At 41.4% G+C, this 20,007-nt stretch overlaps 1 protein-coding gene across 2 annotated transcripts in view; it reads right to left on the reverse strand.

Annotated features, from left to right (window-relative positions):
• Positions 1-17,326, reverse strand: part of LGI1 (leucine rich glioma inactivated 1) — a 41,108-nt gene extending 23,782 nt beyond the window's left edge. For both annotated transcript variants that reach the window (XM_012505624.1, XM_003255237.2), the window contains exons 1-2: positions 16,760-17,326; positions 16,288-16,359 (exon numbers count right to left, since the gene is read on the reverse strand). In XM_012505624.1, the coding sequence (XP_012361078.1) occupies positions 16,288-16,359; positions 16,760-16,974 (287 nt within the window). In that variant the 5' untranslated portion in view covers positions 16,975-17,326. The remainder of the gene's footprint in view (positions 1-16,287; positions 16,360-16,759) is intronic.
• Positions 17,327-20,007: the final 2,681 nt, after the last annotated feature.

Raw genomic sequence — 20,007 nt, forward strand, 5'->3', positions numbered from 1 at the left:
TTTATTATCCTACGTATACTTAAAAAGACTCCTACATCATATTCTATACAGAGGATGAAACTCTGACCCTTAATTTATATGGATTCCTCTAAATATGTTTGATTTCATTATTATAATTTGTTATTGAACCAGATATGTTAAAGTATACCACAGTCTCTGTTAAGGGAAACTGTGCCCAACCCACCCCACCTACACAAAGAACAGAACGGGGGCAGACCAGGGTGGCCGTGTTTTACACTGCACAACCTCTGTCCCTTTTCACAGAGTAGCCAGTCTCTAAATCAACCAGCATCCCGTGGCCCAAGTAGCCTGGTTTAAAAAGGTGAGGTGGGCTAAGACGAGACTCTTCTTGGGGATTTGGAATTGGCAAACTGAGAAATGGAGCCAACCCGTAGAGAAGCTAAAGGATAAAGGATGCCTTAGGGTTGAGTTGGATCCATGGTAGGTAAAAGTATGTGCAAAGAATGCTTAGGAGAGTGCAGAATTGTGGTGGAAACCTCACCAAGAGAAGTTTTTTGAAGACTGGTGTGGGAGAGATACCTAGATCTGTGTTGGAAACTGAGCCAATGCTTCTGAATCCTGCTTGCTCTTGGAATCACCTGGACAGCTTTAAAAATACTGATACTTGGTTCCCGCTCCTGGAGATCCTGGTTAAATTCTACATGTGGGGTGTCGCCTGGGTTACTAAAAAACTCCCTAGGTGATTCATATGCAGCCAGGGTTGCACATGGTAAGCTTCCCAGGTCAGTCAAAACACTGTCCCCTTTACCTGTGGTGACCAAGGGGCCTCTGCTCCTTGCAGCAAGTCTGCCTGGAGCAGTTGCTGTGAGGACTGGAGGAGCTGTGGACTTTCCTGTCCCTATAACTATGTGTAGCCTAGAGTCTGCAATAATATGAGTTGGAAGTGACAACTATCCTCACAACAGCAGCAACATCATGAAGGGGTTTATGAAACCAATGTACCGTCCAAATGACCTCGTTACTCTGAGCCACAGATCAGAGATCTGGACCCTGCAGGCCTGCCAAGCAGCCAGCCCGTGGGTTTGTGCAGAGGTCGTGCGGAATTTGCCCTCTGCCCCAGTTCCATGGGAACATTTGAGGTTTCTCCTCTTTTTTTAGGGAAGCATTTTCCTAAGAAGCCAGGCATTTTCCCCTAGAATTTTGGTGGAGGTGGACACAGGGGTGTGCCTGATCTGTCTATACCCTCCCCCAAGGGCTGTGCACTTATTAATTCAGTAAGAAAAGGGGCTGTGGGAGGAGAGGGGAGGAATTTTTCTTCTGCAACCACGGAAGTATGTTTCCTTACCAGGAGGGAGATTTAGAAAAATCATTTATATGAACTATGAATTCCAGGCAGGTACTAGCTTATTCTTTGAATAATGATCTTTGCCTTCATAATATCCTACATGTCATAGACTCCTGCCTGGATTATCTTATTTGGTCTTTAGAACAACTCTGTGAAAGTAGTAAAGCAGGTAAGATGTACCTGACAGAAGAGGAAACTGAGGCCCAGAAAACTAAACGCTTTCCTTGAGGTCACAGGGCCCAAGACCCCCGGTTCAGTACACTTTTCCACACAGTGAGTGGCCTCTCAGCATAGGTCCCAGGTCACATAATGACATAATAACCACGTTCTGTCGAGCAGCCATAATAACACCACTCAGCTCATATGGATTTAAGAAATGTAATTAAACAATAATGCCTTTCTTAGAGGAGTTAATTAATCAGAGTAAGCAGTCTTAAAATCACATCCAGATAATATCAATCTGTGTTTTTCAAGTAGAAAGTTTAAAAATTTTGAACACACTTTGTGAGGTTTTTTCAGTTTTTTTTTTTTTTCTTTTTGACAAAGTCTCGCTCTGTCACACAGGCTGGAGTACAGTGGCGCAATCTCGGCTCACTGCAACCTCCGCCTCCCTGGGTCCAGCAATCCTCCCACCTCAACTTCCCAAGTAGCTGGGACCACAGGAGCGCAACACCAAGCCTGGCTAATTTTTGTATTTTTTTTTTATAGAGACGAGGTTTCACCATGTTGCCCAGGCTGGTCTGGAACTCCTGGACTCAAGTGGTCCAACTGCCTCGGACTCCCAAAGTGCTGAGATTACAGGCATGAGCCACCGTACCCAGCCTTGAATACACTTTGGTGAATTCTGTTTATAAATAATATATGCTCATTGTAGAAATTCTGGAAAACACAGAAAAGCTTAAAGAAGAAAATGAAGTGCACCATAATCATACTACCCAAAGACACTGATATGCATAAGCATAATACATATATGATATATACACATATGTATTTATAAAATTGATGTAATATTATATCATTGTGTATCCTTTTCATTTGCTTATCATATCATGAACAATTTCTCATGACAATCAATTTTTCAAAAATATAGTTTCCATAGATGAGTAAGTTTTGTATTATGGATATATCATGAAGTAACTTTTTTTATTATTGATTCCAATGTTTACTATTATAAACATGATTATACCATACTCATATATAAATATTTTTCCTACCTCTACTTATTTCCTTATGATAGACTTAGGATACATTTCTAAAAGTACCATTATTAGATTATAGAAGGGTTTTAAAGCTCTAGTTTTTACTGCTGACTTGTACCAAATTACACGTCCAACTCTGAGTAAGGAAGTGCCTATCTGACCATATCCTCACCAACATTTAAAATTATCATTTTTATTTCTCTATGAAATCATGTCCTTTGACCCCTTTTGTTGCTTTCTAAGCACTTTTTATTAAGGATGTTAGTCTTTTCCTATTTCTTTTGATGCTAAAAGTCTTTTCCTACTGATTACCAATTTGCCTTTTCATTAATGATTTTTAACATATAGAAGTTTAAATTTGTATTTAACAAAATACATCAACTCCTATTATGTATTATTTCTTCGCTTTTAATCTTTTTTTTTTTTTTGAGACAGAGTTTCACTCTTGTTGCCCAGGCTGGAGTGCCATGGCATGATCTCGGCTCACCACAACCTCCGCCTCCTGGGTTCAAGTGATTCTCCTGCCTCAGCCTCCTGAGTAGCTGGGATTACAGGCATGTGCCACTGTGCCGGCTAAGTTTTGTATTTTCAGCAGAGACGGGGTTTCACCATGTTGGTCAGGCTGGTCTCAAACTCCTGACCTCACGTGATCCACCCTCAGCCTCCCAAGTGCTGGGATTACAGGCATGAGCCAGCGCGCCTGGCCTGCCTTTAATCCTTTTTTTAAAAAATTATAAATTTGGGGGGTGCAAGTGCAGTTTTGTTACATGGATATATTGTGTAGTGGTGAAGTCTGTGCTTTTGGTGTAACCATCACCCAAATAGTGTGCAATGCACCCGTTAAGTATTGCATCATCCCTCCCTTCCTCCTACACCCCCACCCTTCTCAGTCTTCAATGACTATCATCCCACACTTTATGTCCATGAGTACATATTATTTAGCCCCCACTTATACGTGAAAACATGCGGTATTTGACTTTCTGAGTTATTTTACTTAAGATAATGGCCTCCAACCCATCCATGTTGCTGCGAAAGACATGATTTCATTCCTTAAATATCCTTTCCTGTCTTGAGATCAAGGAAATATTGCCTACATCTTCCCCTTAACATTTTCTTTTTAATATTTAACTCTTCAATACATTTGGGACTTACTTTTATGTATGATGTGAGGTAAGACACAGCCTTGATATTTTCTAAATATTTACCCAAATTTACCCAAAGCTTTCTGTTGAATAATTAACAGAATTAACAGAATCTCCCCTATTTGAGTATGTGATATCCTTCAAATGTCTGGCACATTTTTTTTTTTTTTTGGCATTTTCCAAGGATCAAATCTTTGATTTATTTTTTATTCCCACTGTTTTCTAATTTATTATTTTATCTTTTCTTTATTGCTTTTCTCCTGATTTCCTTAGGATACTTATTAAGTTTAGTGCTCAATAATACACTTTTATTCTTCCTGATTAAAAAATGAAAGTATTTAGAAGTGGAACTTTACCTTGTGTAATACATCCAGTAAGTTTTGCTCCATACTCATCTTTTAAAATTGCGTATTTGATTTCAATGGGAATTTAGAATAATATTCTTAAAATTCCCTGTAATTGTTTTTTTTAAAAAAAGCTTTCATAATTTCATTATTAATATTGCTCTGGGATCAAAGGATGTGACCTGTAAAATGCTAACATTAAGCTCTAATTCCTCCAGATTTCGCTGTCTATAGGGACGGGTCATGACTAAGTGACACTTTCACACCAAGGTCATAAAGCTATTAGGACACACAGAATTTACTTCAAAAGGAACGGAAAAGTAGGCAACAGGGTTAACATGGAGCTCAGAATTCAGAGGGAACCAGGGCCAGCAACAGAGAAGTAAATGAAGAAGCAGAGGATCTAAGAATGAGGATATAGCTACAGGGGGTCAAGGTTAAGGCTGCCCAAGTTCCAGGTAAGTGGCCAGAGACGGGAATGCATAAGAGCGAAAGGACTGGGCAAGCTCATGTGTTGGTGCTAAGTCTGGTGGGCCACTGAGGTGGTTTCCTGCCCTGGGGCCTCGCTTCTTCAGAGGCCAGGGAAGCAGCACACTGAAGACGGAATCAGGAAGCCTGGGTCCTAATATAAATTTGACCATACATTCTGTGTCCTAGAGCATACCACTTTTCTCTATGTTGTAAATCGAGGAGACTAGACTAGATCATTTGTGAGGTCCCTTGTAGCTCTAAAGATGTATGAGTCTATGCTTATAGCACTGCAGCCTTCATTCATGGAAGAGTAGGCATGTGGAATCTGGGGAGCGGGGAGGCTGGTCTGCAGATGGCTGAATGGTGGGGGGAAGGGTGACTCCTGCTAAGAAAACTTCCCATTGTCTCAAACTAGACTGCTCATCTGGCCCCGTGCCAGGCACCCTGGCTGTAATGACATGTACTTCTTCAGACTCTCTCCAGTCACCTGTAATATCTTGATTGCCATTAGAATTGTATCTGGCCCATGAGTGGCCTACATCCCATCTTCCAGCCTAGGGCAGGTTTTCCTGGCTATGGGGGGGAGATGATCTAGGGGGCTCTTCCAAATGATTCCCATCCGCAGAAACCACTCTGATTAAGAAGGGAAAAGTGAGTAGCCAGCGCCTGGTTGTCACTTGGAGAATGAATTGATTCGATTCAGAATAGAGAATCAGGTTTCTAAGCTTGTAACTGCCAGTTATTATTGCATGTTTACACATTAAGTAGGTAAATCTGTTTCATCATCTGTTAAAATAGGATTGAGGATGCAAAAAGACTTCCTGGATGATTTTAAGAATTATGTGAGATAATGTGTATGAGCATGTCTCCAATGCTTCTGCCAAGGAATAGCTAAGCAAAGAGCACAGACATCAAATGTCAGAGCTGGAAGAGCTCTTAGATCTAGGAAAAGAACACATGTTTTACTGCTAAGGAAACTCAGGTCCCATGAGGATGTCACCTGCCCCAAGAAGACTTTGATGGACATCTTCTAGGATATTAGGCAGGACACGGACAGTGTGTACAAACATGAGTGTGCACACTCCCAAGTGAACATGGGTTTTTTTGCATATGTATATGTATATGTAAATGAAAGAGCACAGGATGCACAGGTTATAGCTGTTGGAAGATATGAAGGGACAGCTGGAGGGGCTTGCCAAATTGCTTAGAGCTGGCTTTGCTTAAATGATTCAAACCCTTTGGTTTTTACTAGTATTCTCTTTTATCCAAAAGAATAGAGCTGGTTAAATGATAATTAATAATAGGCTGATGATTCACTTTAGTTAAATGCACACATTATAAGTGCATGTGCCATGTGAATAATTCACATTTGAATATTTAAAAATATGCTCCTAATACAGAAAAGCATTAGAATTGGAAGCATCTCACACAAGTACATTATTTGACAGTTCTTTTTGACTCTCAACCTTGAAAATTCAGCTGATCCTTAATTAGATTACCAACTCTTCAACCTGGATTGATTGGAATAACCTTAATTTGATTCCACACTAATGTGAGGGTTGGGGGTACTCCAGAGAGATACGTAGTCCAACTCCTCTTTTTACAGATGAGGAGACTGAGGCTGGCAGAGGTTAAGTGACTTAACCAAGGTCACATCTTTTGTCAGTGGTGGGGCTAGGATTAGGATGTGGGTTTTAGATTTGCAGGGATGTCCTTGACATGCACACTAGCAAATATTTGAGCAGGGACCCTCTCCTTTTGGAGTGGTAACCCCCATTTGGTAATCCCCAATCCTCCTGGGATTATCTCTCATCCCAGAGCAGTGAAAACTCTTCCTTTCTAGGAATTGGCACAACTAATCAGCAACCCACCCTCCCCATGTGTTTATAAAATCACCCTGGATCTGCCCGGTCCTGGAACATCAAGGAGAAGGGCTTACTCCATGCCAGGCCTCATCTTCAACAGCTTGACATCTGATTTTAATCTCAAATGAACACTAAGATGTAGGTTTTATATTCTCCACTTAAGAGGTAAAGAAAACCAAGGTGAGAGAGGTGAAGTGATTTGAAGCTTATAAGTGGCAGAGCTGGGATTCCAGGCTTAGGCTTGCTCTCTCCCTCCCCGACTTCCCCAGGACTGGTGAGCGGCCATGAGGAAGCCAGCTCCCTCTTTTTAGTATCAGCTCTGCCCAGTATCTGCTGCAAACCTACAACAGTCTTGCCCAGAATTTCCCAGAGTGTATTCCCTGGAACGCATGATATTCAAAGGGTTGAGAGGTTTATGTACACAAAAACTGGCAGATACATTTAGGAAAAGTGGGTTAAAGAAGTTAATCAGGGTTCTTAACTATGCCTTTTCTATCCTTAACTACATTGAGACTCTTCAAAATGGAATTAAATATACAGTTTCCTGATCTCATTGATAATGGGACTCTTTTATCGTTGAGCTTCCTACAAAATGAATATTCCATGGAACATGCCCAGGGAAATGCTTGTTTAGCCATTTAGAAAATAGCTGTCATGAAACCTGCTCCAAATAAAAACCATGAGAGTGTATATTTACACTCAGAAGACTTTTCCTGTTGAATGAGCTGCAAGCAGTCATCTCCTTCCTCCCAAAGATGGAGATCTACTGAGAGGTCCCTAAAGAAGGGGTGTGTGCTAAATTGCTTGACCAGGTAGAGAGCCTACTGGGGAGACTGACTCCCAGAGGTCACATCAACGAATCCACACTAACAAAATGGTCTCGAGTTGCTCCTTATATGGAGACAGACCGTTTAATGTATCCATTAGGATGAGATTCTTTCCACCTGCGTATCCTTTGCTATCCAGCCTCTCTAGAATGAGGTGGGGTATAAATAATTAAGCTAAAAATAAAATGAATTATCACATGTATATATTCCCAAAGTACTGTATGTTCCATAGAACCAATATTCTATGGGATGTTAAGAAAAGTGAAACAATTTTGAATAATTTCAGAGATGTTTCTATGCCAAGGTAACTTCATTGTAAATAACCAAGCAGGGATAGAACATGCAGTTTCCCAAATTTATTTGAGCACAGAACTCTTTTCTTTCAGGTCAACTGCTCCACAGGACACAAGTTTAGACAACAGTAGTCTAAGGTGTAACTTTAAAGTAAATAAGGCCTTTTTCTTTTGCTTTTTTCTTTTCTTTCTCTCTCTCTATTTTTGTTTAAGCAAGGAGATCAGAGCTTACACATATAAATGAGAGTTGCAACCTAGGGAAACTAGCTGCTCTTGCCAGCAATGCGGCCACTCTTTCAAAGGGCTTTTGAAACTCCTTTCAGTCATTGTCTCCAGGAATTAGGGCACATTCTCCTGAAAACCCTTCTTAATGGCAAAGGTTGACCCTTTGAGAGGGAATTTGATTTTGGGAACAAAACTATGCAAAGTGAAGCATGATGATTCATGTTCAGGAGGAAGTAGACAGAAGTGGTTAAAAGTGAGGACATGGGTTTAAACTCCAACTCTGCTACTTAATAGGGGTGTGACATTGAGGAGGTTATCTTTTAGGACTCAGTGCTTCATTTGCAAAATGGAGATAATTATATCTACCTCAAAAGGTTACCATGATGATGACATTAAAAATGACGTCTATAGGCCAGGCGCGGTGGCTCACGCCTGTAATCCCAGCACTTTGGGAGGCCGAGGCGGGAGGATCACGAGGTCAGGAGATCGAGACCATCCTGGTTAACAGGGTGAAACCCCGTCTCTACTAAAAAAATACAAAAAAGTTAGCCGGGCGTGGTGGCGGGCGCCTGTAGTCCCAGCTACTCGGGAGGCTGAGGCAGGAGAATGGCGTGAACCTGGGAGGCGGAGCTTGCAGTGAGCCGAGATCGTGGCACTGCACTCCAGCCTGGAAGACAGAGTGAGACTCTGTCTCAAAAAAAAAAAAAAAAAAGAGATCTATAAAATGCTTAGCGCCAAGCAATACAAAAATAACTAATGCCTCTAATAAAACCTTGCCTGGTTTTATTGCATGGCTTGTAAACTGGCAATGAAGACAATTCTCAAAGGAGGGTCCAGAAATCTTTAGCCATGGAAGCACACTTGGGCAAAATCTATGGCCCTCCATGAAGTCAAGAGTTATTTGTATGTATACAATCTAGTTTGTATTTTTTAAGATTTATTGCCTTTTGATCACATTTTATACATGCAAGCACCTGCCATCTTGCTATATAAAAATGGGCCTAACAATTTTTTTCCAATCCTTGCTCCATGAGAGGGATACTGAAACATCATTTTATCATCAACCACCACAGGGAGAGCCTGGTAAGGTCCCTTTGGACCTGTTTGGGAGATTGTGAACTACAATTATTGTATTAATAACCTTATAACAGCCAGTTTCATATTATGAGGTTCTTTCAATGAACAACCTAATGTATTGGTTTGTTAGAACTGATTCAATAATCTTTGTCCATTTCTTTTTTTTTTTTTTTTGAGACGGAATCTTGCTCTGTCGCCCAGGCTACAGTGCAATGGCGCCATCTCGGCTCACTGCAAGCTCCGCCTCCTGGGTTCACGCCATTCTCCTGCCTCAGCCTCCCGAGTAGCTGGGACTACAGGCACCCGCCACCACGCATGGCTAATTTTGTTTATTTTTAGTAGAGACGGTGTTTCACCGTATTAGCCAGGATGTTCTTGCTCTCCTGATCTCGTGATCCACCCTCCTCGGCCTCCCAAAGTGCTGGGATTACAGGGGTGAGCCACCGCACCCAGCCATCTTTGTCCATTTATTTAACCATGCCATTTCTATATTATATTAAAGTAACTGTAGAATACAACAGAATTTTAAGATAGGAAGAGACCTTAGATGTAATTGAATGCAAGGGTCTCAAAATAACAACTTATGTTCGTTTGGTCTTTATCCTGTTTAAAAATCTACTTCCAGATTTCCACCTTCCCCTAAAAATTAGGAAGATAGGGCTCCACGTGCATGTACCACATTCCCATCAGCAATAGTCAGTTGGAGCAGAGGATGTCATTTTTAGGTAAGGTATGTCTTCTCTGGTTTACCTCAGTCACCACTACTCGCTGTTGTCTTATACTCAACTGCTTCCTTCATTGATCTTACCGCCCCAAACCCACTAGCATTTGAGTTTCAGAACCACAATTTAATCTACCTCTAATATTTTATGCAATAAAAGCTGAGGTCCAGTGATATTTTGTGACCTACCCGAGGTCACGCAGCCCAATAGTGTCCAAACTGAATTTCAAACCCATGTTTCCTGATTTCTAGTTCAGGCCCCTTTCTATGCTACCGTAGAACCACTCATATGAAGACTGCCAATGTTAATCATTTAAACAAAATCTGGCACGTTTTACAAAATGTGGTGCCAGTCATTTTATTCATGAGGAAGAAAGGAGAGGGTTATGACTTTTTTTTGAAAGGTAAATGGTTCATGTTTCCTGTGAGAAGCATTTAAAGAAAAGATTTCTCAGCAAGTTCTGCTGGAGAACTGTGTGTAGAACCACAAAATGTTTAAAGCTGAGATTATCGGCAAACCCAGATTATACAATCAGACACTAATCTGATGTTATGGTAGTTCCAATTAAAGTGATTTTCAGATACTGTAATAAAGCTAATGTGTATTGAGTTACAGGAAACTTGCGAAGCATTTTTCATGCATTGTTTTACTTAATCCTTACTGTAATTCTATGCAATAAGTACTATTGTTCTTCCTCATTTTGTAGATATAGATATCAAGACTTGATTAAGCTTGCCCCAAATCATGCAACCAGGAAGCAGCAGAGTGGGGATTTGAATCCATGCTTATCTGCCCACAAGCCTGTGTTGTCTGCCTCATTGCCAGCTCACCAGGGTCAGCTGTTTTGATATTACAGCTGATGCTGTAAAGCCCTTGTAGAAATTCTGTAGCCCGTATTAGCCACAGGATCCACAACCAGCAAGCATCACCATCATCACTAATCAACTGAATATCATTTTGAACAAAATGAGAACGCTTATCAAGACTACCTTATAATACATTTAAGCAGGCCAGGCACATACCCGTAATCCCAGCACTTTGGAAGGGTGAGGTGGGAGGATTGTTTGAGGCCAGGAGTTCGAGACCAGCATGGGCAACATAGCAAGACCTCATCTCTACTTACATAAAAATAATTTTTTAAATGAAACTAATGCATTCAAATACAGGCAAAGTATAATTTACCATATCAAGAATCACTACCAGCTTGGAGCTGCCATATCAGAGTGAAAAGTGACAGCGTGTCACTCATCTCTGTGTCCCTCACAAAGCCCAACATTGTATCTGCTACCCAGTAGAGCCTCAAAACATGTCTGCTAAAATGGGAGGCTTTTGTTTTCATTTTGTTGCTGCTTGCAACTATACAATAAATAAATACTTATTTTGGCTAAGCAGTACTTAAATCAAAAAGGAAATTATCTTTGTGTTACTGATTTTTCTTTTCATATTAATAATGCTTAACTAACATTTCCCTCTGGATATCCGGTCAGGCTGGATAAAGGAGCATCTTACCCTTCCCAGGACAGACTAGTCAGACTCTGCAGTCTGACTAAAAACCAAGGGGGCCAAATGTGAAGTCAGCGTGGGATAAAAGAGATTCAAGCAGTGGGTCTAAGGAAAGGCTTAGATGCTTTGCCTTTGAAATCTGGTATGCTGGAAATCTCTGCTGAGGAAGTTTGAATTCACAACTTCATGAGCAAATATCTCCTCGACTTTTTTTAGTTCGGCTCACTTCCCAGACCTCCACACCATTAGTCCACGTGAACTCAGACAGGGTGCACCAAGCATCAGAAAGAGTGTGAACATGACCAGCACTATCTGCTGAGAGTAACACAGGAGTCTTCAGCACAAAATCGAGGGTAACATAAACTGGATTCAACAAATACATGGGAAGCCATGTCTGAGGTTTTCTCTGGGACCACAAGCTAATTGGTGATCCTCCATGAAAGACACAAGGCAGATACAAGCACCATAACTCTAATAAATGGCACACAGTGCCAGATATCAGTAAAATCTAGAGAATTTGAGAATCAACAGAGGTCATAGAATGAGATCCTGCAGAACTTGTTTGGGCACGTGTGTGTGTGTGTGTGTGTGTAGAGTCAATGGTGTGAGGGATAACCTTGGACAAATAGGGCCAAACCCTATGGACGCCAGCTCAGGTGTCTGGACTTCCGCTGTTTCTAGGGAGTCATGAAAGCACGGAAAGCTGTGTCTCAGGAAAGGCAGCGCTAATGGAGATGGGTCAGATGGGAACTGAAAGCAGACAGTGAGGCGTGGAGGCTCCTGCTACAGCCTTTGAAACAGTGAATGAAATACAGCCTCAATGAAAGCAATGGTGCCGTGGTGAAGAGGAGGAGGCAGATTCTCATGCTGTCGGACATGATACTTGCCCAGGTGGTAGTGGAGAGTGAAAGAGAGGGGTCAGGTAACTCTGAAGTTTCTTGCCTGAATAACTGAAAGGATGAAATACACTTTCAGAGAAAACATTTGTGGTGAGCGCTAGTTTGTGCAGTTACGAGAATTAATTCGCTTCAAGTAACAAACCTGTACATGGACCCTCGAATCTAAAAAAAATTTGAAATTATTTTTAAGAAAGTAAAAACAAAAAGAAGTAATTAATTAAAAAGTTAAAGATTAGATCTATGGATCATTGGGCAAATTGTAGACAAAACAACCTAGATGACTGAAATTTTTGCTTTTTGGTCCATCACTGGGGCATCAGCTGGGTACAAACCAAAACGTGCTCATCTATAACCAAGTAATAATTCCTCCAAAAACACCCTTGGCTGATAGGTTTGGCTTGAGTGGTCATTGAAGACTGCTAAATTGTAGGCTTGTAATATAAGGAGGAATAGAAAAAGGTAGCAATTGCTTTAAAGGTAAAGGAGGCCATGGATATTTTTTCCTGGACAGATCATATTTTGAAGGACTAATGATAAAGCCTTAGTAAGGATGGACTTATTCCTTCTTTTGTTCATGCCTTTTGCTTTTCCATTTGTTTTTAGTTTTTAATTTCTTATGGATCATGTATTTATGTGTTGATTGTGGATTAATTTTTAAAATAACGCTATTCCCCTCCTTTGACCCTGAAAGATCAATTCTGTCTTTCAAACAAGACCACATCCAATTGGAATACTATGAAATTTTTTCTGGTCACATCAGATTCTTTTTTTTTTTTTTTTTTTTGAGACGGAGTCTCGCTCTGTCGCCCAGGCTGGAGTGCAGTGGCGCAATCTCGGCTCACTGCAAGCTCCACCTCCCGGGTTCACGCCATTCTCCTGCCTCAGCCTCTCCGAGTAGCTGGGACTACAGGCGCCCGCCACCACGCCCAGCTAATTTTTTGTATTTTTAGTAGAGACGGGGTTTCACCATGGTCTCGATTTCCTGACCTCGTGATCCGCCCGCCTCGGCCTCCCAAAGTGCTGGGATTACAAGCGTGAGCCACCGCGCCTGGCGACATCGGATTCTTATGTGTAGTGTTTTTGTTTTGTGTTATTTTATTTGAGCATAATACTAAAACTACCCTGGAAATCACTTCCTGAAAATAGAACACTCTCAGGAATTACAGGGGTTTATTTAATTAAAATATGTTATAAGTGGGTGGTGACGTGGCCACATTTTGTCCTCTTAAATTTGAATTTCACTTCCATCATGAGCCCATATCATTGGGGATTTCAGTCTGTAGTTGAGAAGGAACAGGGCTGTAATGTGTGAAAACACATTTCTCTAAACTGCATTCACTAAAAGTACCACTTTCTATCACTAAAAGCAAGCTAGAATGCATAATCGTTGTCATTGGTTATGTTTCAAAACTGGCCCTATGTAAAACATGAATGAAATTGCATTTGCTTGGGAAAGGTTTTTGTTGTTATGTTTAAAACCATAAATGAGATTTTTTTTAAATGTGTTTTTACAACTAATCTGATGAATTTTTATTGAATAATTTTATTCTTTGTGTCTCCTCTCTATAGAATGTGAGTTTTTGTTTTTCTTGTTCTCCAACACAAACTGCCAGCCACGGCCTACCAGGATCTTTTCCCAAACACTGCATGTAACTTAAGATACCATGTCTGTTTTCCTCAGTACCCCAGACTGACATTTCAACAAGTACTTCTCATCATAGCTTTTTCAGAAGCTCTGAAAAAGCATCTGGGGGCATACTGACATTATCAGATTTTTAGGGTGGATGATGGAAACAGGACATTTGCTTTAACCCTTCCCAAAAACAAAGCAAGAAACCAACGAACTGTCTTCCTACATCAATCAAGCCAAATTGATTCTGAAATTTATCTCTTCACAGTGTATGATGGGTGAGTGTGGCAATTCACAATCACAAATGCTGTTGGAATTCATTGCAAAACTCAATGGTTTGTGCGATCTAGGCCTAATCTGGTGGTCCAATGCCATTGGTCTTCATGTTCCAAAGGGGGACTGGCAGCCCATGTGGGGTTTTCAGGGCACTGGACAGCCCTATCTCACAGAAGAGACCTTTCTGTCTGGGATCCATGCATTCCCACAATTGCTATGATTGTTTCTTAGTTCATATTCAGAGCCTTCTCATGTATTTCCTACACACTGCACGTGAGTTTATTAGACCTTTTCCTGAGGATAGGAGGAAGCAGAGAATATTGGGCAAGAAGGATGGAGAGCAGTCTTCAGGCACAGGGTCCTGGAGATCAGGGACAAACTTTGGCCCCTGACAATTTTGCATAAGTTCAGCACTGGCACAAGTCTACCATGTTGAGGTTAGCCAATCTGAGTTAACCGAGAACACACAGGGCGAGAATTATTCGCCTTTTGTTATTTCTGAAACCTGAACTGCTTTTAGAAATAAAGGCTGGAATGTTCCATAGGAACTCGGAGCATGGGACACGGGCATGGCACACACTCGGTTGGGCTATTTAAAAACCAGTCCCTTGGCTTCCCTCTGTGATTCTAAATACGTGAAATCACATTACCCTGCAGCAGCCGGTAACTATTTCTATAACATTGTCCAGCATCTGTGCTTGCCGTGACTGGCCACCCAACAAAAACAAAGTGGAGATGTGGTAATTGATTAGGTTAATCACTCCAGGCTTTCTGTGCCACAGCTAATGTCCATCCAGTGTCTACTGACACTACTCCTGGAATTTTAAGGACTGATCTATGTAACTATCCTAGGGGAAGGGAGGTGCCTTAGCATATCAAAAGGATGCTTTTTAAATGAGCCATTTATTCATTTAACAAGTGAGCACCAGAAACACAATTTATCACTTTCTCAGAGACAGCAAATTCTTATCCTATGGAAGGATCCCAGCATTAGAGACTCTGCCCCTTTCTGTGGGAAAGAATCTATCTTTTTTGGATTTATTTGACGTGCTAACTAACACTTCCCCCAGTCACACCACTAGCCATCAGTCAAATAGATAAACCCCTTAGGAATAACTAGTCAATTGCTAATCATTTGAAGTCATCAGCCAATAGAAGGACATTAGCCAACATCATTACATAATGTCAAAACAACTGATCAAGTCTGTGAATTCAATGAAACAGTCAAACCAGTTTAGGAATTTCATATAGACAAAACAATAGATGAGTGACTTTTAGCTTTTTAGCTTGATGTAAAATTTTTAAACCCTGCCATTTATAAATGTGCAAGCATTTGGCATACCTTATGCCAAGTGTTTTATCTACCTAAACCTTGGAAGTATGTGTTCTCACTTCCATTTTAAAGATAAGAAGACTGAGGCTTAGTGAGATTTAGCAAGCTGCACAAGACTACATGTTTAGGTTCTATGAGTGGCAGGATGAGGTTTAAACACTTGTCTCTCCAACATCCACTCCATGCTGTTTGCCTCTGTGTATGTAACTTCAAACAGCCAAAATGGCCAAGTAAGGCAAGAAAATAAAAAAAAAATAAAAAACAAACAAGTGAAAGACTTGGGTCCTGAATCATGCAGTTAAGAAAGCCAAGACTCAGCTGATCCACAATTGTCTAGTTCTGCCCATATCCATCCAGCTACAAACCAAGTCTGTGACCTGATACCTGAGTCCTGGGAGACCTCTTGACCCCCATGTGATACCGCTGTAAGAACTAGGACTGCAATTGCCAAACATTACACATCAGAACAAATTTTATGTGTTCCATTATGCCTGTGAACAGATCTGATTTCTTAGTCAAATATTATTTTTTTGAATATTTTCAGGCATAGACTGAATATGTGGTTCCCTTGTGGCCAACTCAAAACATATAGCAGAGAGTAATCCTTTGCACTATCCTATATTAATATTTTCTTTCCCTCCTTGTAAGGGAACTAGTTATAAATTAGATGAGATTAAAAAACAATCTCTTGAGAATTGATATTTTAAGGAATTACCTAGAAAGAGCTGAAGTGTTTTTTTTCCCCACATGGTAAATCATACAGAGTAGCAGCCTGCCCCAGATCCCCGGAGACAACATCTTGAGCGCATATGTTATGCTGGGTTCTGTATTGACTAATTCAAAAACTCCAGGGCAAAAGAAGCAAAGTTCCCAAGTTAAAAATGAAAGTAAAATAGTGGAATGGAATTAGGATCATTGTTGCAAGATTCCAACAACTTCATAAATAGCCATTAAAGTAGACAGCATGACAGGTTAACAGATTTACCACTGTAAGAATCGACCTGCACTGTTGGTGTGAAGTCGCAAACAAACCCATCTACCTCTCACTTTACTGATATTCTGTTTTCTCAGAAATAGAATCACATTTGACAAAATTAATATTGAGATCATTTTACTAGAAGGCTTATCCAAATATATGCCATATTAAAAATAGTCATGATATAAATATTTCTCACAAGAGCTGCAGCGATGGTGTGAATAAAAAACTCCCTTCTGAGATTTCAGTAAAACCAGATCTCACAAAGGATCTGAAAGAAAACAAAAAACAGAAAACAAACAAACAGACATACACAAAGAGACACACACACACAGAACAAACCTTATGTTAATCCGGTTTAGCATAACAGTGACTATTTTGACACTATTTTATGAAGTACGATACTATTCCTTCCCAGATGAAGTAAGAGAAATGAATCGGCTACAGGTTTCTCATGATAATGTTCAGGGCTGGGGGTATCTAAGCATGTTCAGTAGCAGCTAAAAAAATAAAAAATTCTAAATGCAGCAAATGTTAGCATTGTCAAATGGCCAAGCATGCAAGAGGAATCTCTCTCTCCATGCCCTTCTACAAATACATGCAAAGCCCCAAATCCACCGGCTGGAATTTTTAAATCGTAAATTAGATATCAAAATGCTTACGGGCCTTACAATGAGATAACATCAGGAGGAACGGTGCGTGGAATGGATCTGGCATTCTCACATAAAGCATTATCTTTGGTACAAGTACACACGGCAGGGCATTTTGGCTTCGCTGGTTTCTTCCCCTCAGTCAGCAAAAGCGCAGATAAGAGACATAGGAAATAAGCAATTCTTTTCAGGGGAATGCAGGCATTTCCCATCCTTTTGCTTCTTTCTGATTCCATGCAGTCGAGAAAATATCCCCAACCATGAACAGGGCTTCTGGAATTCAGATGGTGATTGTCTTGCTTTAAGAACAGGTCACATAGGAGTCCACCCTTTTCCTCTGCCTCTGTATCTCTGCTTTTTCAAAACAGAGACCTGCAGCTGATTCGTGAGCTTCTCCTCGCTCCAGCAATGCACTGCTCGGGGGAAGAGACCTGTGAGGTACTGTGAGATGGGAGGGATCCAACTGCTGGAGGAGAGAGCCGACTTGCATCACCACGAAAACACTGAGCACAGACCAGCCTTCGAAGGCAAAGTGAAGTGATGTCACAGAAAATAAACAGCTTTCTGCTTTCACCGGGAGGCCCTTTAATTGTTACCAAAAATAGGACGGCATTGTGTCTTATTAGTGAGTGGGTGGGCGGGTGGGTGGGAGCAGTCATCTTGCATAGGATGTCGGCAATCTCAGAAACCTCTGGGAGTCTGCTTTTCATGTAGCAAACAACCTAGTAAGAAAAACTAGCTTTGGAGCCAGCCCTGGCTGGAAAAAATGAAGTTAAATGAAACTCTCTCCGCAGTATTGGGCTAAAACCTTTTGCTGTTTCTTGCTGAGCCTACCTGGCTAATGCTATCAGTGAAAGACAAATCACAACAGATGAAGAATGTGACTTTCAGGGGCTGAATGTGAGTAAATACTTTTCTGACACTTATTAACTGTCATGAATGATTGATTTTCCTATCTCCCCTGGGTCCCCCACGTAATTCATTCTCTCCTTCCATGACAAGGAAGGGAAACAGAAGTGCGGGACCCTCTCTGTGTATAATCCACCTCCCTCTCTTCTCCCACCCTCCCTTCTTTGGCAGTAGCACCAGAAGCCTGGAAGGAACTCCCTGCCAGCAGGAGGCGGCCAGCTGTAGCTTCCTGGGGCTTTGAAAAAGGCCTGGCTCAGCCCCGAGGCTGTGACATGGTGGGGGAAATGCTGGACTAAGAACCAGACACCTGGCTTTGAGAACCCAGGTCTGCTGTGAACTCGCTGAATCTATTCTCCTGTCTGTAAAATGGGGATGATAGTAAAGACATTCTAGAATTAAATGAAAATGATAGGCTATGTTACTCATGTACTTGATGTGAGAGGATGGGCCCTTGGAAAAGAAAATTCATTTAAAGAAGCAATCAAGAGCCCCTGGCCTTGGGGTGGGATAGTTTAGTCCAAGAGAGTAGGAAGACCCTTGGGATGGAGGAAGATGAGGAAAACAGACCCCCGGTTATCTCACTGTGGCGAAGGTGGCCATCCTTCAAGCTGGCACGAACAGCCTGGGATATCAGTCCACGTTCCTTTCTCCTCTAGCTTCTTAGACTGAAAGTATTAAAAGGACTGCTTGAGCAAATGCGATTTTGACATAACCTCATTCTGCATCAGAACTTAAAGCATTGCCATTCTACCCTTTCGCTCATGTAGCTGGCCCCATGCTAACTTCAATCCCTTGTTCAGTTCTCTGTAAGCTCTTTGCGGGGGACAGTGCCATTCACGTGCATTCTCACATTTGATAACCGTATGTTTACCCCAGAAGACTGCAAGGTCCATGAAGTTAGAGACCCTGCTAGGGAACCCAAGGCCTGTGTAGCATTGTGCATGTGGCGGGCAACCTGGATGGCTATGCCAGCAACAGCAGAGTGTACAGTCTGTTCATGGTCATGCCCAGCCAAATAAACTTCCAGTTGCACCCTGCAGTTCTAATAAAGAGATCTAACCTAGTCAAGGAAGTCAGGGGCCAATTCCCTGAAGACACAGTGATTGAGCTGAGTTCAGAGGTAAGGAGCAGTTACAGAGAGGGTTGGTGAGAACACTCCAGGTACGGGGAACAGCATACATAAAGTCTGGCTCACGATCTGCCCAGCAATGGGACACCTCTGCAGAATCAGGCAGAGGAGTGATATTAACTGGTTTGTGTTTCAAAAGGACCAGTAGGTTATTATCACTAAGTCAGTTTTTGTGGGGTTGTAAATACTGTGTGTTGTTTTTTACAGAAGGGAAAAGGAAAAACTCTTCGTTGAAGAGAAGCCATGATTTTAAAGTGTATTCTACGAATGCTTCACTGTCAAGGACTCTGTGGAGGAGGGAATGGAGGACAGTGTTTTTAGAAACTGTGACCTCTGTGCAAGCCTCACTTTAAGCAATAAAAGTGTCACTTAAAAGTTGGCTGCAAGTCGGGTTTTTGTAAACTGAACCCTGCTTCAAGTGCCCAGTGGAAACTTGCTCCATAAAATAATTATGTGGTAAAAGTTTTATGGAGGATCGTTTTTATTCAAAGTCACCCCCTAAATCAACTGACTTGTAAATGATGTGCTCTGTAACTACCAAATGAAGACATCGAGAAGCTTCAAGGACCTCAAAGATCCTGGATTCAATCCCTGCATATTACAGATGGAGAAACTGAGGTACAGAGAGGACACACAGAGGCCACCACTCTGCATGGGGTAAGCCCCATGGCAGAAACTTGGTTACAACGACTAATGTAATCGATCAGGCTAAGTCACTCCCTACATTTCACTTTCAAATGTTTCAAATCATGAAGATTGCTTGACTAGCTGTTGGCTTTGTGGTATGAAGACACAGCCAAAGAAAGGGTGAGCAGTCTTTTTCTTTTGACTTGGTAAAGCTAGGAAGGCAAATGAATGAGGGGAAGAAATCATATCCATACTATTCACTTTGCAGCTGTATTTATCTGGCAGTTCAGTTTGTCAGTTCAAGGGGGAAAAGGACCATTGGGGAGGGGAGGGGAGGAGAAACTCTAAGGACAAATTACAATGGGCATTCTGAAAAGACAGTAACTTTTTATTTTTCTATGGCATTTAAAACCCAGACTTGAATTCTTTATTCAATTAAAAACACCCACTAAGGTCAGGCAAAATTTAACCATGCAATGCAGGATGCTGGCGGCCTTTTTGGGAGGAGAAACCACTTCCTGGCTCCAGAATTGGATCTGAGGAGAGACTCGGGAAGATGAGGGCAGGTTGCTGCATTGAAGTCTTGAGAGGCCTGAAGAGGAGG

This window comes from Nomascus leucogenys, chromosome 3, assembly GCF_006542625.1.
Source record: "Nomascus leucogenys isolate Asia chromosome 3, Asia_NLE_v1, whole genome shotgun sequence".
In the NCBI taxonomy this organism is placed as follows: domain Eukaryota; kingdom Metazoa; phylum Chordata; class Mammalia; order Primates; family Hylobatidae; genus Nomascus; species Nomascus leucogenys.